The sequence below is a fragment of the Diplotaxodon limnothrissa genome, linkage group LG20 (genome assembly GCF_057381915.1).
Source record: "Diplotaxodon limnothrissa isolate DT_005_m linkage group LG20, D_limnothrissa_male_GT1.1, whole genome shotgun sequence".
Lineage (NCBI taxonomy): Eukaryota > Metazoa > Chordata > Actinopteri > Cichliformes > Cichlidae > Diplotaxodon > Diplotaxodon limnothrissa.
In genome coordinates this window covers 5,632,618-5,653,962 of record NC_140615.1, presented here as the reverse complement: position 1 = coordinate 5,653,962, position 21,345 = coordinate 5,632,618, and the positions used below count along the sequence as shown (strand labels likewise).

Sequence of the window (21,345 nt, the reverse complement as noted above, 5' to 3'; positions counted from 1 at the left end):
TTATTATAAATAGAATTATTTATATGAGGGAATTAAGGTAAATATTTATATTCATATTAACCATTGGAAACTGTGCTGATTTGTCCAAACTAGAAGATGGTCTATATTAATTAGGCACTGGTTATCTGACAATTTCCTTCTTCTTAATGCAGATAAGACAGATATGATGGTCATTGGAGCACATAAATTACATTATTTGTCCCAAAACTTTGCGCATTGATTAATGTAACACTCTCCTTACTAAGCTACCGAAGAAAAGCTTTAGAGGTTTACAGATGGTACAAAAGGCAGCTGCTCACATTTTAACCAAAAATGAGAAATATGAGCACATTATTCCAATACTGAAATCTCTTCACTGGTTACTTTGTCAAGTTTGAGCAGGCTTTCAACGGTTTGGCACCCTCATATCTCTCTGACCTTTTACGGACGATACCTATCAACACTATTACTGAGACTAACCACCTGATCCTGTCACGGCGAATAGAGTGAACCGTGTGGGGAAAGATAAATGAGGATCCACACGCAGGCACTCGCTGAAGGTGTGAAGGTGGTTTATTGTAGAACAAAGGTGGGAATGGCAACACGGAACAAAACTGATCTATACTGAGACAAACTAAACTATTGAGCAATACTGGAAGAGCATGTTGGAGAAGGACGCAACACATAAAAGTGGCTAGTGGATCTAAGAGCAGACCACAGCAACCTGGCTCAAGAAGCTGACTCCACTCTATGAGTGTCTGGCAGTACAAGTGAGCCAGCTGCTAGTCAGTGAGAGACACCCAGAATGGCTAAACGAAGGCCGGACAGTCCTGATCCTCAAGGACCTCCAGAAGGGACCAGTCCCATCCAACTACTAGCAATAACCTCCCTTAGTACCACATGGAAGCTCCTGTCAGGCATCATAGCGGCCAAGATAAACAGGCACAAGGCTCATTAAGTGAGCAGGGTACAGAAAGGGATTGGCAGGAATAACAGAGGAGCATAAATCCACCCACTGGTAGACAGAGCAGTCGCCTGCAAGGCCAGACTGACCAACCTGTGCACTGCCTGGATTGATTACAAGAACTGGATGGTCCATATGACTGCATCCCCCACACCTGAGATCCTAAAAGCTTCACCAGGAACTCAATGGGGATGTGGCATAAAATACTAGAGGCCAACTTCAAGTCAATAGCACAAGTCACCACAAGCTTCTCCAGCTTCTCATGTTCCTTCTTCCTGATGTTGCTGTCATTCGGTATCGTTACATCTGTCACCACAGCCATCTTCTTCTGTTTGTCTACCATCACTATGTCTGGTTGGTTAGCCACCACTATTTTGTTCATCTGTGTCTGGACGTCCCACAGGATCTTAGCTCGGCCATTCTCCTCCACCCTAGGGGGCGTATCCCATTTTGAGCTTTTGACTTCCAGGCCATACTTGGCACAGATGTTTCTGTATACTATGCCAGCCACTTGGTTATGGCGTTCCATGTATGCCCTGCCTGCTAGCATTTTGCTGCCATGTGCTGGATATTCTCAGGGGCATCTTTACACAGCCTGCACCTGGGGTCTTGCCTGGTGTAATAGACCCCAGCCTCTATGGATCTTGACTACACTTCTCCAGTCTGAACGACATTCCGATGTCATCGTTGTATCCTGGTGGTGTGGATCAGTGAATTGATATCTCGTTCACTCTTTGCATGCAGCTTGATGTCATCCATGTACAGGAGGTGGCTGAAAACTGCTCCATTCCATAGCCAGACTTGTCAATGATCTCACTGAGGGGGTTCAGGACTATGCAGAACAGCAGTAGGGAGAGGTCATCACCTTCTTACATCCCACATTTGATGGTGACTTGTGCTATTGGCTTGAAGTTTTACTTGCATCTATTTTACTTGCATCTATTTGAAAAAGTGAGTTTAAACAAAACAAATTATATGCTGGAATATGCAGAAAATAGATTTAAATGTTAAACAAATTTCTTCCATTCAGAGAATGTTGGATATAATTTAGTTTTTGCTTGATACAATGTGCATAAAGTTAAAATATTAAAACTAATAAAATGAGTTTTAAAAAGAGAAATTTTCATTTCATGGAATTTTATATAATGAAATATGCAGAAAAAAGAGAATTGGACTGAAATGTCTATTGTTTTATAACATATTCAGGTTGTGTATTATGTTTTTAAAAGCAACTAAGTAATAAAGTAACTAATTACTTTTGAAAATAAGTAATCAGAACACTTTATTAAAGGAAATTGTGTAAAGTAACGGGATTACTTTATTGGAGAAGTAATCAGTATTAGCAACTAATTACTATTTTCAAGTAACTTGACCAACACTGCTCATAGATATTTACAATCTTTATATTTGAAGATATTCCTAAATTAAACGAATGCGCAGAGAAAAATGCTCCTTAATTCATGTTGTTCGTGGTAGAGAGGTGCTCCCGACTTATTTATTTATTCATTGTCAAACTAATAATGACATGACAGAGATGACTGTCGATTTTAGAAATCAAACATGTGCTCAAGCTTAAATTAAAAACGGAGTTCAGATTACAGTCAGATGCACAAAAGCTGCTCTTTTGACGCTATAGGATCACTGGGACCGCTCCGGGCGATGTAAGCTTAACGTCTGTGCGGAGTCGCTGTCCTGCGCGACAAAACCGGGAGACGCGGCGAAGGAGATTTTCTGCGTGTTTTTCTCTGAAGAAAATCTGTATGCGATGCCATCACCTCATGATGGAATCCACTGGACATACAGGGGTGGGCATTTTTCATTCAGTGTGTCTGAATTAGTTTTTAAAGAATTTAATGCATAGTTGTATTTTTAATCACCTCAAACTGCGCTTTCATGGATGTTGATGCGTGGTGCGTAAAGCGTAGAGACGTTTATTTTGCAACAGAAATACTCAACAAATAGCATTTTTGAAAAATAAAAATAAAGTGATTGAAATGAAAATTGGGTTATTACTGTTTATTCACAAAGATGAAATTCTTTTGACTGCTTGGTGTCCTGGTTTAACGCGCTGTGCGTTATTGGACCAATACTTTTCGTTTAACAGCTGGTTGGCTCTTGTAAAAACCATGGACCATTTGGTGTACAGCGCAGCTACGATTCTGGCAATGAATGTTATTTGAAGATGCAACATTATTCTGCTGAACAAGTCCACTGCGTGCCAGGGAACCAGCAACATGTGAGCTGGGTGGTTAATCCATTTCAAAGAAGGCTAATGTAAATCAAAAGTTCAAACAGTGTCAGTCTGTACAGATGCACAGAAAGGACCACACCAGTTTTTTCTGCCTGAACTATCAAAGCATAAATTTACGTGGACGTTGAGGTAGAATTTCCATTTTTTGAAATCCCCTCATTTATGTATAGTTTCCATGACTGCCATTGCTTTTTGGAAAAGTCACCACTGCATCACATCAACAGCACTGTCAACATTGAAAAGAAATGCCTGCTGCTGAAATAAATGTGGGCCAAGGCTTTCCTGCTATGTAAAGTATTCATGATTTGTGATGATATATTTGTGTCAGTTCAAATCGACCTACCTCCCAGTATGAAAATCACTGAGGGACTCCCAGGAAAGTACACAGCTGTCCAGATGCACCTGCACTGAGGCGGCTGGGACCTGGAGGCCAGTGGAGCAGATCATGCCATAGATGGGATCCGCTACATGGCAGAGGTAGGCTTACAAAACACAAAGGCTGTCCACTGCAGTAAAGCCAGGTTTTAAAGAACGTCCGTCTCATGCTCAACCAAACTGGGATCAATTATAGGTGCAGAAGTTTAAAGGGATGATGGGTTTCATCAGAGTGAATTCTTTTAACAAGGAAACCAGAATGACCTGCATCTATTAATCAGCCCTCTTTTTTTGAAACCACTTCTAATCTGCACACAAACAAATTTCTTGCTTCCTGTTGAACCGTTTCAAGACTTTCTTTCATTTCATCAAACAGCTGAAACAATCGAAAGTTAGTAAATGCATTTCTATATCCCGATAGTCTTCAGCTACACGGCAGCACAGTGAATCAGCGCTTGTTTCCACCGGGCTGCTCTGGATCTCAGACGGCCTGTAACCTTCAGCTATGAGACGCTTCCTTTCCTTTCCTTTGAGAGGTCATCGCCGCAGCAACGCCACAGCTGGCATCCACTGTGATAGCAGCAAATAATTAAGATGCATCCAAGTGAGAGTTTACATAAAACTGGGACTTTATTTTCACTTCTACAGCACTTTACTCATAAGTTAATATCTGACATCTATCAAAGAAGGAACATTAAACAGTCAGAATGACTGAAAAATATAACATATCTGTAAAAACATGACCAAAACTGTCAGATGTGTGCAACCATTACAAGTGAGTTATTGAATATCTGTTTAAAAAAAAAATCAACTTTTTTTTGGTTTCTAGCTGTTTAGAAAACAGGTCAATAAATCTGGAGTTTTGGTTGTATCAGTGCCTTTTAAGTATGTTAAATACAATTTAATGATAAAGCTTAAAGCAACACAGATCCTAAAAAACTGTAATAATCCTCTAAAGCCTGCATTTATGGGATCAAGTCACAATGATCTCTTTTCACTGAAACTTTAAGCATCAATGTTACACAGCTTTGTTTTATTTTCTTTCCAGGATGGCCATTTTGAGAACACCTACTATAGTGATTTTATTGCAAACTTGAAGAAAATCAAGTATGCCACAAAAACAAACAAACAGAAGAAAAACCCCACATTGCTCTACTTGGGGTCAGAATCCAAATGTGACCTCTAGCTGAGCCATAACTCACTGGTTTAGTTTAACGTGGTGTTTGTGTAACCCTCACAGGTCAGTCCAAGAACATATCCAACCTTGATGTCCGCTCAATGCTCCCTGAGAATCTGAAGCGCTTCTTCAGGGCTCCCTCACCACTCCGCCCTGCTACGAGGGCATCCTCTGGACTGTGTTTGATAACATCCATTGACGACAGTCATTCGGGTGCTTGCTCATCTTACAAGCTGCCAAACATATCTACATGTAAGGGATGGCTGTATTCACTTTGCAGTGTTTGCTTCTTTCCTTTTTCTTTCCTTTAGGTGGATTTCACAATTCAAGGTCTATCAGATATGGTGGGTGGTTTTAAAATTTGATATTGACATGCAATTAAAGTTAGATTGGTGATTCTCCAGCCTGATTCTTTTTTTCTGTTGTCCTCAGAAACTGGCTCTTTGTTTCCTTTGGTGCTCAATTTCCAGGAGAAAGATTCTGGCAGTTATGCTTTGGCCAGACCAAAACTGAGCATGTACGGAGGGGTGCAGCTGGACAGTCAGTACAGATGTTCCTGATGCTTCTGTTTGTATGAGCTTCAACATGCTGCAACAAGGCAGAATATCATCTGTTGATGTTGGGGATTTGATTGAATTGTTGGTGAAGGGTTCATGGTATGTTTTACAAAGGACAAAATGCTTTTCAAGGCGCCTACAGGCCAATATTAAAAAGACGTCACAGCTTGAGCCATGTACTGCATTCATATGTCATCAATAAAAGCTTACAAGAGACCTGCTGTCTGCTCACTGACTCCTTCACACGTCCTTAACGCTGCATCTAGTGCACTCACCGACTCACAGCAAACCTTAGCCTGCATGAAAATCTACCAACATCTGCAGGCGCAAATACAAAGAAAAGGCACACAGAGGCATCTAAAATTAAAACACTGTCAAGTCTTCTACCACACACACACTCCCTCGCTCCACACCCGCAGCGAATACTTCCTCTTCTATCAATGTTCTCCTTCTTTCTTCAGAAGGGCGTGGCCTTCTGTGCATCCTGTGGGCTCTCTTTGAGCTCTTTCAGCGGCAGATCGCCATCACCCAGATTTAACTCCACTTTGTTCCTCTTTGCAAACATCTGGAAGACCTCCAGGAAGGTCTTCTTCTTTGTTTCGGGCACCACCAGCCAGATGTAGATCAGGGTGACCAGACAGATGACGGCAAAAATGATGAAGCTGTAGGGGCCCAGGCCTCGCTGGGGAGAGAAGGAGAGGAAATGTGATTTCTGGGTCCTCGACATGAAATGTAAATATGTCAGGAAGACAAACAGAGCAAACAAGGTGAGGTCAAAAGTGAAACACTGCTCTTTATAGATGTTTCACAAGCATCTTCTTCCCTTGATTACACTTTCAGGTTTAAACATGTAAGAGGAAGTAAACATGAGATGAAGCTTATGTTTATATCTAAGATCACGTCATTCAGTGAAAACTCCTACACATAATGTCTCCTCATTTAAGATTTTACAATATGTTTTCTGGTGTTATAATATTCAAGCTCCGACATTATGTTTCAGGCGTTGTAAATGCAGTAAAAAATGTTTCTGGCACTCTCTGCATGTTTGCATTCCTCATGTATCTTCCTCCTCCTCATTCCCTATGTTGTGCCTCTTCTTGTCCTCCTCTTATTTTGTTTTCTCTGTCTGTGTTTGTGTACGAGGAGTAGGTGAGCCACTCCCTTTCCAGTTTTTCCCACTTCACTCGATGACCGAAACCAACACTGTTCTCTTGTGCTTAGATCCACCAGCTTCCCACCTGCCTGCCTGTTTTAATCAGCTGATTTGATCACCCCTGGCTCCAGTCTGCCCTGTTTACTGTGAGTCAAACAACAAGCCAGCTTTGCACACAGAAACTGTTCCTGACTAGTTCAGCAGCCAGCAACACTAAACCATCCACCTAAAATAAACTCCTTCTTTTCTTCACATGCACAAGAAATATTCTAAGTGTCACCTAAAGGTGGAGTGTGCATCAGGTAGGTGAGTGATAGGTCCAAACTGCATTCTCTAGCATGACAGCAATCAATAATAAACAGGAGGAACCAACTGATTTTTTAAAATGTTGTTCTCAGTTTGATACCTGAATCAAACTTGGTGCTGAACCATTAGGAAAATGTTGTAAAAGGAAAAAATATATCTGAAATCTACTTTTTCTACTTTACCTGAGCACTCGAAGCACTTTATACAAAACGCTTAATTTGCCCATTCCAATGAAGACTTTTTTCTCTCTGCTGAAGTGCTTTCTATCTGACACTCACACTCCAATATATGTATCAGAGGCTTGAGGTTAGTATCTTGCTAAAAGATAAACATGAGGCAGTAATTTTGAGTACAATTCAAATCAGTATAAGTCAGCATTTTGGCCCACTCACTTTAGGGGTCACTACAGCAACTCACTGGTATCATGTCACCCTATCCCCAGCATCCTCCTGTGTCACACAACCCCTCTTCATTTCCTTCTTTACTAGATCTATGAATCTCCAAAATCCTTTGTCAACTATATCCATATAGGGTCTGCACATGTCCACAGCAGTTCAGTTCCTTAACTTTGGCGGCAAAACCTGAGCCGTTACTCTCATGTACTCTTCTCTAATCCTGTCCCTCCATCCTGGTCATGCTGGTTTCTTCAGCTCTGCCACCTCCAGCTCAGCCTCCTGACTTTTTGTTAGCACCACAGTCTCCAAACCATTCATCATAGCAGGTCTCACTACCATCTTGTAATCTTTCCCTTTCACTCTTGCTGCTATCTTGTTATAAATCATCCTTGACACTCATTTCTAGCCACTCCACCCTGACTGCAATCCTCTCCTCTCTTACGCACTGTTTGTTGCAGCATATTCTTTACTTAATTCTTATATTTGTGTTGCAAGGATGAAATGCAAACGAGTGCACTTAAATCTTTTCTAAACAGGTTAATCCCTGTTTAGAAAAGCAATCCCTTGTCTGCAAATCTATGCAAATTGCAAAGAAAATATCAAAGTAATCCAATTCTAAGTGGCATAAAAGATCACATTACAGTGAGGATGTGGGGGGAACTGCCTTGCTGGTTATGCTCGACAAAACATCTGGAACTAATTCCACTGAAGTCTGAGCCTGCAGAAATTGAGAAACTAACCTCGAGGAAGGGGAAGACAAGGCCAACAATGAAGTTGGAGAGCCAGTGGACGGAGCCGGCCACCATGAACGCCGCAGGCCTGGCTGTTTGCCGGAACATCTCAGTGGCCACCACATAAGGAATGGGACCTGCAGAACAAAAATGCAATTAACCACAACCAAAACACTCGAGACAGACATCATCAGTCTTCACAGTCAGAGAGGATGCTCATGTCTCAAACAAACTGAGTGCTGATGTACAAACTTTGATTATATGCCTGGTTACATCTAAACAACACTTCAGCTAATGGAGCGCCCTGCTGTAATCAGTATGTGTGTAAATACCAACAGGTCTACTCAGACAGACTCACTCGGTCCTATGGCATGTCCGATGACGTAGATGATGACAGAGGCGATGCTGACATAGGGCATCCATGTCACAGTCTCCTGCGAACACAGACAAGCAGCTCTCAGTAACTATTCCTTCTGATGTTTGTAAGCAGGAGCAACATTAACGGCTCCACATGGAGGCCTTGAGGATCAAAGGCAGATGATTAATGTGCCTACTCTCCATTGTGTCTCTAAATTGTGCCTTTACTGCTGCTGAAAATGACGCCTGTCTGAAAACATTGGCTCCAGGTGAGGTTGCAGGTTTGAAGGAGGGCAGCACTGCGTTGGCGGTTCTCTCTAATAGTCAGTGTTTAGTGTCAGGTGTCATGGCTCCTGCAAACAAAGGGGCCAAAATATCACTTTACTGTCTCAGACCATGATGGGAATCCTAGACGTACAACATGATTACAGGCTGGTAATCTGTAGCACAGTGACACCGTTTGTTATTTTGGCTTTTTACTGGTTGCGTCTTGTTTAATTATTTTGCCAATCTGTCATCATGTCAGATTCTGCTGTTCCTTAGCTGTCCTGCAGGAGTTCTCACTGTGGCTTTTCAGAAATGGCCAAAACATGGGGATAAAGTGCAGGTGAAATTAAATCAAACATAAAGAGATGTGGGTCTCCACACCCACCTGAATCCAATTTCCTGTTATTTATCATGTGCCAGATGTTTGGTTTAGCTTTTAAAAAAAAACAACAACAAAAAACAAAACAAAACAAAACACCAGAAGCCCTTCTTGACACAATCCCAAAGGGATTTGGGTCTCCTCCCTATACTGAACTGGGATCTTTGGCCTGTTAGTCAGATGTATAAACCACTACACTATGGAGACAGAGATGTTTTTATATATAATGTCTCATTTTTAGGAAACACAAAAGTAATTAGACAGCTGACAAACAGTTGCATAGTTAAGTGTGGCCTGTACCCTTTTACAAATTAAACTGATAACATATAAGTTTAATTTACTGCCAACAGCCACTAATCCTTTCAAAAAAAAATCCATATCATCGTTGTGCATATCAGTTTCAACATCTACAATCTGGAGACACCTTCCTGAATGGAAATAGAGGATTTATAATATCACCCTGGTAATAACCCTGGCAGGTTTTAGATCTCACCCTGGGTCAACACACCTGAATCAAATGATTAGTTTGAAGCCCTCCAGTCCTCTGGAGGGCTTCAAGACATGTTGAGGAGGTAATTTAGCCATTTAAATCAGCTGTGTTGGATCATCTAAAACCTGTAGGACACTGGCCCTTGAGGCCTGGAGTTCCCGTCCCCTGTTTTATAACAAGGTGCGAACTACTGGTTACACTCAAGAACAGGAAGGCCAGATTAGACTAAACTCTAAAAGGCCTGCACAGATCTGGAAAAAAAAATCTTGGGATAAATGAAAGCAAGATGAACCAGAATGACGGAAGAAAAAAAAAATGGAGAAGCAGAGAAACAGTTCTGGATCTGAAGCATACTGCACCATCTGTCAAACATGGTGGAGGCAATGCTATGGCATGGGCATGAATGACTTGAACCAAACCACTGGCGTTTGTTGCTGACATGGCTGCTGATAGAAGTAACAGGACAAACTGTAAAGTGTACAGGGCTATACTCTGTGCTCAGATTTGAAGTGCTCAGACAATGTTTCACAGTAGTTTGATGGCCAATCTCAACCCAAGCACAGCAGCTTTGCAGTTTTAGTATATGTACAACTATGTATAAAACGTATGCAACTTCTGAACAGCGATTGGACAAGTTTTCGTAAAACTACTTGAGTAAAATCTGAAAATTTGTATTTGATTCATACGTCATTTACAAACATGTAAAGAGGCAAAACTACAAAAACCTGTTTGACATATTATTGACTAACTGTCCACAATAGAAGCCTTTGCAACAGTGCAGGTTCAAACTGGGACCCACGTTCTGGACTCTAAGTAAGCCAAAAGTCTGTCCACTCTGAGTTAAATGCATGAAAGATGAGTGGGGGAAAAAAGCCATAATCAGTGGTGGTCTCAACAACAGTAGAGTGCCTCTATTTTAATGCAGTGAGGTTAAAACTATGGAGTGGACTAACGCCTTCATAATGTTAAATTTTATTCAGTGCTTTTAATTAATTATTCAACAGAGCTGTAACCCAGTGGGGACAAAGTGTAGGTGAGAGCAGAAAATTAAAATCACACAGATTAAGATGAAAATTTTAAAGGCCTGTTGCTGTAGCCTTGTAGGAATGAGGATTTTGGTGGCTGCTGTTGGAAAAAAAAAAAGAGTGTCCTGGTTATCCAAAAATATGCTGAACAATGTCAAATGACTTAAATTCATAACATAGAAGCATAATATGTGAAATGCTGTTAAAATTACAAGCAGCTCACATTTACGAACTCACCTCTAACTATAATTAGTACATTTTTAGACTATAGCTGCAATTAAATCAATCTCACGAGGCGTTACTCTCTGATCCACTGATCCTGAGATCATAAACAGGATCTTGCAAATCTCCTCTGATTCTTTCCAGGTTGGGGAACTAATAACTGAACCACTAGAGGGCAGCAGAGTGACAGGTTGCAGGCATTAGTAGCGCTGACAGGTCTGTACCATACCTGCAAGTTGAGTGCGACAGTGAGCAGCACACAGGCTCCGCAGCAGATCCCAAAACCACAGAGGAGGAGCAGGCGGCGACCTGAGGCTTCCACGATGAACACCTGGGATGACAAAACCCCCGTTCACAGTGGTTATCTCCATCTCACATGATCAAACAACACACAAACAGCTCCTCTCCTCAGCTTTGCTGGGTACCTACAGCAGTTATGGTCATAAAGACATTCACTGCTCCCGTTCCCACTGTGACATACTGGATGTCACTCTCCCTGACTCCTGCAGAGCCGTATATGCTGTCGGCATAGTAGTAGATCTGAGAGAAAAGAGAGAAATGCATTATGGTTATAACACGACAGCCTGTGAATAAGCAAGAACATAGATGTTGTCATGCATCCTGAGTTATTGTGTGAGGGACGAGGACAACTGGATGGGCACGTCTCACCGCATTGACACCCGACAGCTGCTGGCCCATGTTCATGACGACTATGGAGATCAGCTGCCAGCGAAGAGAGCGCTGGGACAGCAGGGAGAACACACTCAGGTGACCTTCGACCTTCTCGGACTGGTCCTCCTGACGCATCTCCAACAGCTCGCTGTCCACGTCGTCCCACCCACGCAGGCGCTGCAGTGCTAAGAGTGGAAATGCATACAGTGCCATAAATGCTCAGTTTATCTTCGATGTGTAGTGTAGTTATGTGCGAAATGTGAATGATGGTGGTGATGATGATGGTGAAACCCTGGGTTTCGGCACCAGTGTGGTGTGAATAAGGTGGGACCACAGATTGTTATTGAGAGCCATCTTTATTCATTCCACGGCTGCAGGAACACCACCATCATTCACCAACCCGAGTCCCTGTGTTTTAACAGGCAGGTGTGATTGCGGATGTCGTGAAGGTGCGTCCGCACGGCACCGCCGACCACGGCTCACCACAGAGATTTTTCATCAACCCTGCTCAACAAAGATACCGGGGAACTGGTGACACTTGTTGGAGATGTGGGGGAGATGGAGCTAACCATTTCCATATCTTTTGGGATTGCAAAGTTATTCGCCAGTACTGGTCTCTAATCCACGAACGTCTACAAAATGTTTTTTCATTTGTTTTCCCTTTAACCTTTGAGATTTTTGTGTAACACACCAGTGGATAAATTGAATTCTAATGATAGAAGACGTTTGTATATCCTACTGCCTACGAGTAAAAAGCCCCTTACGAGGAGATGGCTTAAGCCTGAACCACCAACAATGGAAGATTGGATACATTCTGTACAAGAGACATATACGATGGAAAAATTGTCATTTTCTCTTAAACTTCAGAGGGATACCTTCTACAGAATATGGTCTAAATGAACAGAATACGTTAAGCCTGTTAGGTGTGATTTTTTTATGAACCATGCTTTTTTTATGTTGATGACATCGCACTTTCTTACCTTTCGTTGCTTTCTTCTCGTCTCCATTCTGGATGAGCATGTACCTGGGGCTCTCAGGGAAGAAGGGGAGCAGCAGGAGCTGAATCGCGGCGGGAATACCAGTAAGGCCCAGCATGAGGGTCCAGCCTGGACACACACAAGGAACACAGACACGCTTTTAAACTTATTCTTAAGACCATGTCTCAGCATCTGATGAATAAATGATCAAACATGTACAAACTTAACTACCTGTGCTGTTTCCCAGTATGTTTCTAATGCCCAGCACTTGGGCGCAGAGGATCCCAACAGTGATGAAGAGTTGCGGAACAATGCCGAGAGCTCCCCTCAGGTTTTTGGGAGCGATCTCACCCAGATACATGGGCACCACATTGGAAGAGAGACCTGCAGATGGGAAAGCATGCATGGGTGAAGCTAAACCGCCTGATCACGCCTGATCCTTAACCTGGGCTGTTGTTAAATTCGGGAGCTGACCTGCACAGATGCCTACTATAAACCTGGCCACAATGATGATCTCGTAGGACTTGGCGATCTCACTGACTCCCATCATTATAGCAGGGACGATGGAGAAGATGTTGTTGAAGAGGAGGGTGCCCTTCCTGTAGCAGGGATGAAGCATTAGTTGCAAGAAACATGCAGAGCATGCTAAACTACACGTGGAATAAAGCAGATTCTCACCTCCCAAATTTGTTGACCAGAGGGGCCACCATCAGAGAGCCGAAGAAGCCTCCGAGAGGGAACATGGACACGGAGAGAGACCACAGCAGAGTCAGGACGTTCTCCTCCATCGGGCTGTGGTAACGCTCCATGTAGGTTGTATTATAAAACTGCTGCATGAACTGAAAAGAGCAGGAGAGCACTGATAGGAACGAATTATCTTCCCAGCGAGTTCCATTCAAGCTTTTCTTTCTTTAATCAGCTTACCTGCGATGGAGAGTTGACCACAGAGACATTATAGCCGTACTGGAAGGACGAACCAAAGGCAGCTATGAGTGTTGCCAGCACCAGGACTACAGTTAGCCTCTGTTTTTTGTTGGGGAGAGGGGGACAACATCAGAGCGCTATTTGAAAAGTCAGAAAAGAAAATTGTGACCATGGTTGTGATCACACGTGGACTGTAACTCACCCCTTTCCTCTCCACAGGCTTTCCCCATTCCTCGGTGTCCGCCATGGCCGTGTTTGGGCTCGCTGTCACTTTCAGCAGTAATAACAGCACACTTTATTATTACTGCCCACTGGATCCTGCCTGCCCTTTGGACACCAGATTAGAGAGCGTGGCATTGGTTTATGGTTATCGCACTCATGTTGCTGACTGTGCTCTCTGGTTAATTTTTTTTAATGTAATACACCTGAAAGATTAAAAGCTTACTTGAATGTTGATATCTAACTCTTATATTGCACTGTATCCTTGACTAAACAGGATCAGTGGATGCAGGTGTCATTAAAGAAAAAAATGATAAGGATAACGCATCTTTATTGCTGATCCACGCGCAGGCTGCACTGCATCAGATGGATTTATTAAAATAATACAACAGCAACAACTTCAGCATTTACTGTCAAACAGTTTGAAAGGTTTATCTGCTTGCACCTCTCATCGATGACACTAAAAAACTGTTTGTTTGTTCGCCCTTGCACAAACACCACAGCTGTAAACATTTCTTTTTCCAAATGTTTGCTTTGTCAGAAATCTGTCATGCACACCATCATCTCTTATCTCTAAAGCCGAGCCTGCTTGTCGATACAACGCCCCTGAGGCTATTTGCTCCTGGAGCTGGATGTTACTTGCTTCAAAGCACAAACAAACAAACCAAAGAAAAAAAGCAAACAATTACATTTCAGAACTACTTCTGCTCAGAGTAAACTATTACTGAGGCAGTCTTGGAAGAATAGACTGAGTTTTACTGAAATAAAATGAATGAAACCAGAGTTTGTTTTTATACATGAAGGTAATAAAAAGCAGTAAATGTTTACTACACAGTTGCGCTATTTTAAATTTGCTGTTTTAGAGAAAACTCTTTTTATTTTAAATAGAATTATTTACATAAAGTAACAGGTTTCATCAACAGGTTCATTTTAGATTTTAAAACATGCAAATGATGCCTTTTACTCCTTTGGATACAAAGAGGTTTGGCTTGGATGGCAGTCAAAGAGTTTGAAACTTTAACAAATCTGACATAAGATGTGATAAAAAGAATTCCAGCTACTCAGACGAGCAAAAATTATGGAGACTGTTACCAACCTCCCTCAATTCGTATCAAGATGCTGACATTTTCTACATTGTTCACATTATCAGTGTAAAACTACAGCAAAAAGCTGTGGTCTGGAAGTGAAAGGTTAAGGCCTTGAAGTAAGGTTGGAGCAGGGTTATGGTGCTTTGATAGCATAAATTTTAACATTATGGGGGTTTACATATAGAACCAAGTGTAACCTTTATTAGGTTACACTTGGTTACATGTCACTTCTTTTGCTCATATCACGGTGAAAGAAGCTAGTGGAGCTATTGTTGCTGCTGGTAGCATCCCACCAAGGTGGTAAAGTGGATAAAGTGCAGGTTCACTTCCAGTTTAAAACCTTACTCCCATGTTTAAAAAAAGATTTACAGTCAGTTCAAGGGGTTAACATGCACATATCAGCACAGAAACATGCACACAACACTGCCGTAATAAAATGCTATCATGATAATGACAGTGTTGTGGAGATATGTGAAGGTGTTACTGTGAGGGTTGCAACAACAACAAAAAAATCTCTTGCTTTGGTTTGCTGACAATTCCAGGAGGTTTTCTAAGAGCGGAGTGATGAAGGGAGACCAAAAACCAGTTTTCTTAGAAGTGGCCTGGAAATCACTGAGCTCCATTCCAGGTTTTGTGCAATACCTTGTGCTTTAACACAGAGGACGCATTACATAAGAAGTCATATGAAGCTAAAGCTACTTCCAGCTGCTCCCTTATTCACAATGAGTCACCAGAGTGACTGAAGGAACTACTGAGTGTCAATAAACAAGAAAAAACGGCGTCCAGTGGACGGTCTGTGTATTCAACCCCACCTCTGGCGCCGGTGCCCACCTCTCAATTTTAAATCCATGTAGACATTGAGGGTTCTCGGGAGGGACCGTGCTAACACCTGCTGCTCTCTGGCAGCAGCACCATGCTCTCCCGTGTTTTAAATGCACCTTAGAACAACATGCAGCAACACTACACATGAGCAAGAGGAGGGAGGTTTGGAGTCTTCACACACCCCTGTTCTCTGCTGGCCTTCGGGGCGGGGGGGCTGGAAGGAGGTGTTGGCCGTCCGATTGGGATCTGGGATGCGGGGCCTCCCTCCTGCTGCGGAGCCTGGGGCGGTCTGCTTGCCTCCATCCCGGGGGAAAGGGTAACATCTCCTGGGTCTAGGTGCCGTTTCCCCCTCCAGGGGCGAGGGTACCTGGACCCGGGGTATAGAGTTTGTTTGGGGAGTGTGATTGTGTGTACAGTGTCCATGTATGTCTATCCCTATGTTGGGTGAGTGCTGAGTATTTGTATATGTGTGCATGAGGGTGGGAATGCATGTTTGTGTCTGTGTCTATATGTCAGGTCGGGTCTTAGACTCCACCTCTCTGGGAACTCCCAGGCCCTCCAAAGGCCTGTCTCTCCTCACCACACTCCCTGCCGGTAACTGATGCCCTCAGGGGTCGGTGCGTTGGTGGTTCTTGGTGTCCGGGGCTGGGCGCTCAGGTATGTACCAGCTCACTCCCGGTGACTACTTGGCGGGGCCTGGTGCCTGTTGTCGGCAAGGCCGTGATGATCCATTTGGCAAAGTAAATCCGTTGGGTATCCTTGCTGGTCTTCAGACTAGTGATGGGATTTTCGGCTCTTTTTAGAGAACCGGCTCTTCAGGTTGTTTTGTTGCTTTAATGAATTTATTATTAACAATAATATAAAATTATGCTCAAAAATTGGTTTTATTTATATATGTTTATATATAAATATATGTGGTGGCCCCTAGAGACAAAACACATACAAACTCCAAAACAAATTTCTAGCATTAACTGAACTTCCAAAACAGAGCTACTTAGATCACTTACATTACACAATTGAAAGCATGTGTGTATCGTTTGTGTATTTATACACAAGCACTCATATATATTCAAATAATAAAAAAAAAAAAGTTAATTTACCTGTTATTACCACACACCAAATCCAGTCGTTGGTACTTCCTGGCTTGTGTAGCCACTAGGTAACAAAAGCTCAGCTCAAATCTTACCTAGCGTGCTATAAAGCAGAACCGCACAAACTCATAGATAATTACACAATTGTTATACAGTTCAGACTTCATTCATTTCCAAAACAACTTTACAAGCAGTTACAAATACATTCAACCTTGCATGTTATACAATTAAAACATTTACCAATATAAGTAACCAATCCTGGGATGTCCTATTAATAAATAACACTTTTTCACGTCAGTGTGGCTGAAACCTACCTGCTGAGTGAGATCAGTCCAAAAACATTGTGACAGAGCTGATGGACTTTAAAACGGTTATTTTCTTCCTCTGATGGCTTCTTTGTTTTCCCTGTGCAAAGAGATCAACAAAAGCAACACAATCACAAAAACAGAGAAATAAATGAATAGCATTACTGTCATGGACTATGGGTCAAAGTATCATCAGAGCATTCTGCATCCTCCTCGTGTTTGTGTTCAAAAAGCTGCTTTTGGTTTTGTAGATACAGCTCCTTCTTTCCTAAACATGCGGCTGCCTCGGTAGCAAAATGGCAACCGCTTTTTAAAATTAAGCTAAAAAAAAAAAAAAAAAGCTAATTAAAAATATGCAACAAAACAGTAATTGTGTTTGATTCTTCTGAGGAGTAAAGTGCAATAAAATAAAATAAAATACAATAAATGTCTGACCAAACATCGTTTGTAAGTAAATAATTGCAAAGTACTTACTGGACTTCAGCCACCAGTCACACACTTGTAGAAATACCCCCACACGACAAACTTCCAAATGACTGCGTGGATGTGAGCGTGTAGGCAACGGACCAAACCATTGTGAGGCAAATGGGTTGGGGGTGGTTGGGGTATAAGGTGTGGGGTGGGGAAACTTGTCAGATATTAAAATGACTTGTTTTGCTTCTTTAAACAAATAAATCAATCAATAGCAGCCTTGGTTTTCGTGCATATTAATATCAGTTCACCGTTCAGCTGTATTACTGCATAGTTATACATACAAATAATGAGGAGACAGAGTTTTCTGGTTTTCACAGGAGAAGGAGCAGGTTAGGACCATCGTGTCGCCATGTAATTTCCATCGATGGTTGCACTGCACTGATTGGACCAAAATTTTCTAGAGGTATGAGGGGGTGTGCACGGTGGTGACACTCCAGACCTCCTCTTCGCCCCCCACCACCACCACCACCAATTGGGGAGAGAGCACAGATGCAAACCAGGAGTCAACAGCCCCTCGTAGTAGTGATGGGACTTCCGGCTCTTTTTACAGTTCCGGCTCTTTCGGTTCGGCTCACTAAAAAGAGCCGGCTCTTTCGGCTCCGAACCGGCTCTTCAGGTTGTTTTGTTGCTTTAATTAATTTATTATTAACAATAATATAAAATTATGCACAAAAGGAATTACTAACGTAAAAAAAGTGGTTTTATTTATATATGTTTATATATAAATATATGCGGTGGCCCCTAGAGACAAAACACGTACAAACTCCAAAACACATTTCTAGCATGAACTGAACTTCCAAAGCAGAGCTACTAGATCACTTAAATTACACAATTGAAAGAATGTGTGTATTGTTTGTGTATTTATACACAGGCACTCATATATATTCAAATAATTTAAAAAAAAGTTCATTTACCTGTTACTACCACACACCAAATCTGGTCGTTGGTACTTGCTGGCTTGTGTAGCCACAAGATAACAAAGGCTCAACACTGCGCCCAGCATCCTGGAGCACTTCTGTTGTCTTTTGTACGTGTTTTGAGTTTTTATGTGCTTCTGAGTTTTTATATGCTTCTGAGTTTTTACGTGCTTCGGAGTTTGTACGTGTTTTTACGTGTTTTGGAGTTTTTACGTGTTTTGGAGTTTTTACGTGTTTTGGAGTTTGTACATGCTTCAGAGTTCGTACGTGATTTGAAGTTTGTATGTGCTTTGTCTCTAGGGGCCACCGTAAATATACTTTTATTTATTCACTCCACATAAAATGTAATAAATAAATCACATAATACAAAAATCAACTATTCACATTTCAAGTTTTAACTATTTACATTTTCAGCTTTTTTCCTTTCACAAATTTAAAGTGAAAAGAACACAAAACACTGCAAACCACAACACAATTAAATATAAATTATAATATGAAAACAAAAAGAACATGCATATTCTCTGTCATATGGGCCTGCATGAATAAACTTTCTGAATCCTTTATCATCTGCAACCGAAAATAGTTGTGGATGATTACTATACCTTTCTAATGTTGTTGTCCCTGCCTCTCTTTCTCTCTCTCTGGCTCTGTTCCTGTGCTACTGAGTGTAACTACCGCCCCTCCCCCCCTCTGCCCAGCGTAAAGCACAAGGCTCGCTTGCAGAGTGCAGCGGAAAAAAAGTGCGAGAGAGAGGCTGAGAGAAAGAAAAAAAAAACAAAACAAAACACGTGACGGCTCGCGATAAGGAGCCGGCTCGCGTCGTTCACGTCAAAGAACCGGCTCTAAGAGCCATTTCGTTCGCGAACGACCCATCACTACCTCGTAGGCTTGCTGACCCAGGAAACAACAGCTGCTGCTCCCCTCCTGCGGTATTTTATTTGTCTTTTTTTGTTTTTCTCCATCCCCCTCTGCGCATTTTCTTGCAGGTGGCCTACATTATCCAACCTCCACACCCCAGCGGTATTTGAAGCAAGCAACACTTCCATGTGTAGCAGGTCTACCTTGTTTGCTTCGGGCCTTTAACACTGCAGTGCTGTTCCTCTCTAATCCCAAAGACAAACATGATAAAACCCAGTCTAAAAGTTGCTGAGACGAAACAGGTTGCAGACTGTGCTGAAGAGACTGTTTCATATTAAACATGGAAGTGTTACATTCAAAAGTCTCTCACATGAGAGACTTTTGAATGTAATCTTCTTGGTAGATTTTTGTTCCCCTTATATTATGAAATGGGAGCTCCACGCAGAAAATTTGCATTGCTAGTAGTCCCAGCAGTAAACAGTTGGTGGCGCTAATGCGACGAGTAATGCCAGAACAAAGTGCACGTTCGCTGGGAACTCAGTAGCCGCCTTTTTGCTCACACACTAAACACTGCCACTGCTAATTTATTGCCTGTGGTGGACAACGTGCTTGAGAATGGGCTCCCGGGACCAATGACACTGCCTGTGTTACCCCCCCTCCAAGTTAAGTTTACTGGTGAATGGTCACCCCTGGTATTGTAGCACAGGCTCTCTTAATGAATTTAAGCAGGCAGAAAGCAGAAAAGTCTTTCTTAAGCGGCCCCCTCCTGACTCAAGTCACTTCAATGCCAGCCAAATCCCTGAACTGACACAACACATTACTTCCCGCAGGAAATACGTTAAGTGCTGCTCCTCTGTACGCCCTCTTCCATCCACAAGGATAAAAGACAAAAACTATTTATTGGCTGTTTATTTTAGATGTCATTGGCACAAACAACATTCACTACCTGCATTTTCCCAGACATGGTATCTGGTTATTGATGGTCTTAGAGAATGAACTCTGCACTGTGTCCCGTTTCTTTAGACCTCAGATAAAAATTTGATTGGAGGAAAATATAGTTAGGCCTGTGATGTACTGGTGACCCTTCCGAGGTGTACTCTGTGTGCACCCACCGTCAGCTGGCATAGGCTCAAGCCACAGCGCAAGCCTGTTTTGATAAGAAAATGGATGGATGGAAGACTTTTTAGCTCAAAGAAAACTGTTTATTTGTACAGTTTAAAGCGTATAAAAAGTGCAACTAGAAATAATATGTGGGAACTATCCCCACGCTCCTTTGCATGTGCATAGTAAAGCACAAAGAAAATAAAAATGCTGGAGCAAGTACGCTGTGAATTTTAAACCAATATTTCGAAACTTTGGGAAGTAGAATCAGGGCACCGGGTTCACCCACTCATCATTAGTAATGCATTCAGCCTGCATTTTTAGTCAGGCGAACAAGAGCCACCAGCTCAAAGGAGAAGTGAGGCTCATGAGTGAAGCCTGAGTTTGAAAGAGGAAGGATGACATGTGATTATAGATCATGCAAAAAAAGAAGAAAAAAACAACATAAATTTGACCACGGTGATAGTAATCATGCTAATTATGGTGACACAACAGAAGCTGCCAATCTTATGAAACCGGTGTCTGAAAGATGTTGAAACTAATGCCTTGGGAAATAAGTAAGAGTTTTAAAAGTAAAAGGAGAACAGCAGTTAGAGCAAAGTTGATCATGTATTTATTCCTTTAAATAGAAAATGATGATCATCTACCCAAAAATGTAACAATATAGTATCTCCAGTGAAAGAGAAGTCAAGCTAACAGTTAGAATAATGCACAGCTCTTTAGATGTGAGTAAATGCATTGCTCCTGTCTTTGCTTCAGGAGTAGTGTATTTAGAGCTTCTGGCCACATTTGTTAATGATACAAAAAAGAAAAACACAAAAAATTACAGTATAATTGTGACCTAAAGCGACAAAGCTTTACCTGTTTCTCTGTTGTTTGTAACATAACCGGGCCAACAAAAGTTTCTCCCCAAATTCACAATACTCGGATACTAGAAAAACAAACAACAACAAAAATCCTTCACAGTGTTAACCTGAGTACAGTACATGATAAGCAGAGCTCCTTCAGACCTCCTTCACTTTCTTTGGAAGGGGAAGTGAAATCATCAACACACACCAACCCAAAGAAAAACCAAACAAAACACTTTACCCATGTGACCTACAGAACAATAAATGCAAATAATGCTTCACCTTATGTGTAAATAACATAAAATCAGGCAGCAACACCCCATCACCCACAGTGCAGACACATGACACAGAAGTGCATGCTCCTGCAGAACCTCAAGAAGCCATCGCACGAGCACTTTGTGTAATGAGGGCTCGAGGTGAA

The 21,345-nt window shown here is 42.0% G+C and overlaps 1 protein-coding gene across 1 annotated transcript; it reads right to left on the bottom strand.

The window, feature by feature from the left end:
- Positions 1–4,561: 4,561 nt before the first annotated feature.
- On the bottom strand, positions 4,562–13,469 carry LOC146610387 (solute carrier family 2, facilitated glucose transporter member 5-like). The gene is made up of 12 exons (XM_085343770.1): positions 13,404–13,469; positions 13,202–13,300; positions 12,956–13,116; positions 12,752–12,876; positions 12,509–12,661; positions 12,281–12,406; positions 11,298–11,485; positions 11,058–11,168; positions 10,858–10,959; positions 8,247–8,322; positions 7,898–8,025; positions 4,562–5,985 (listed from the first exon to the last, which is right to left on the bottom strand). Exons 1-12 carry the CDS (start codon positions 13,446–13,448, stop codon positions 5,761–5,763), a joined length of 1,539 nt encoding a protein of 512 aa, XP_085199896.1. The 5' UTR covers positions 13,449–13,469; the 3' UTR covers positions 4,562–5,760.
- Between the last annotated feature and the right edge of the window lie 7,876 nt (positions 13,470–21,345).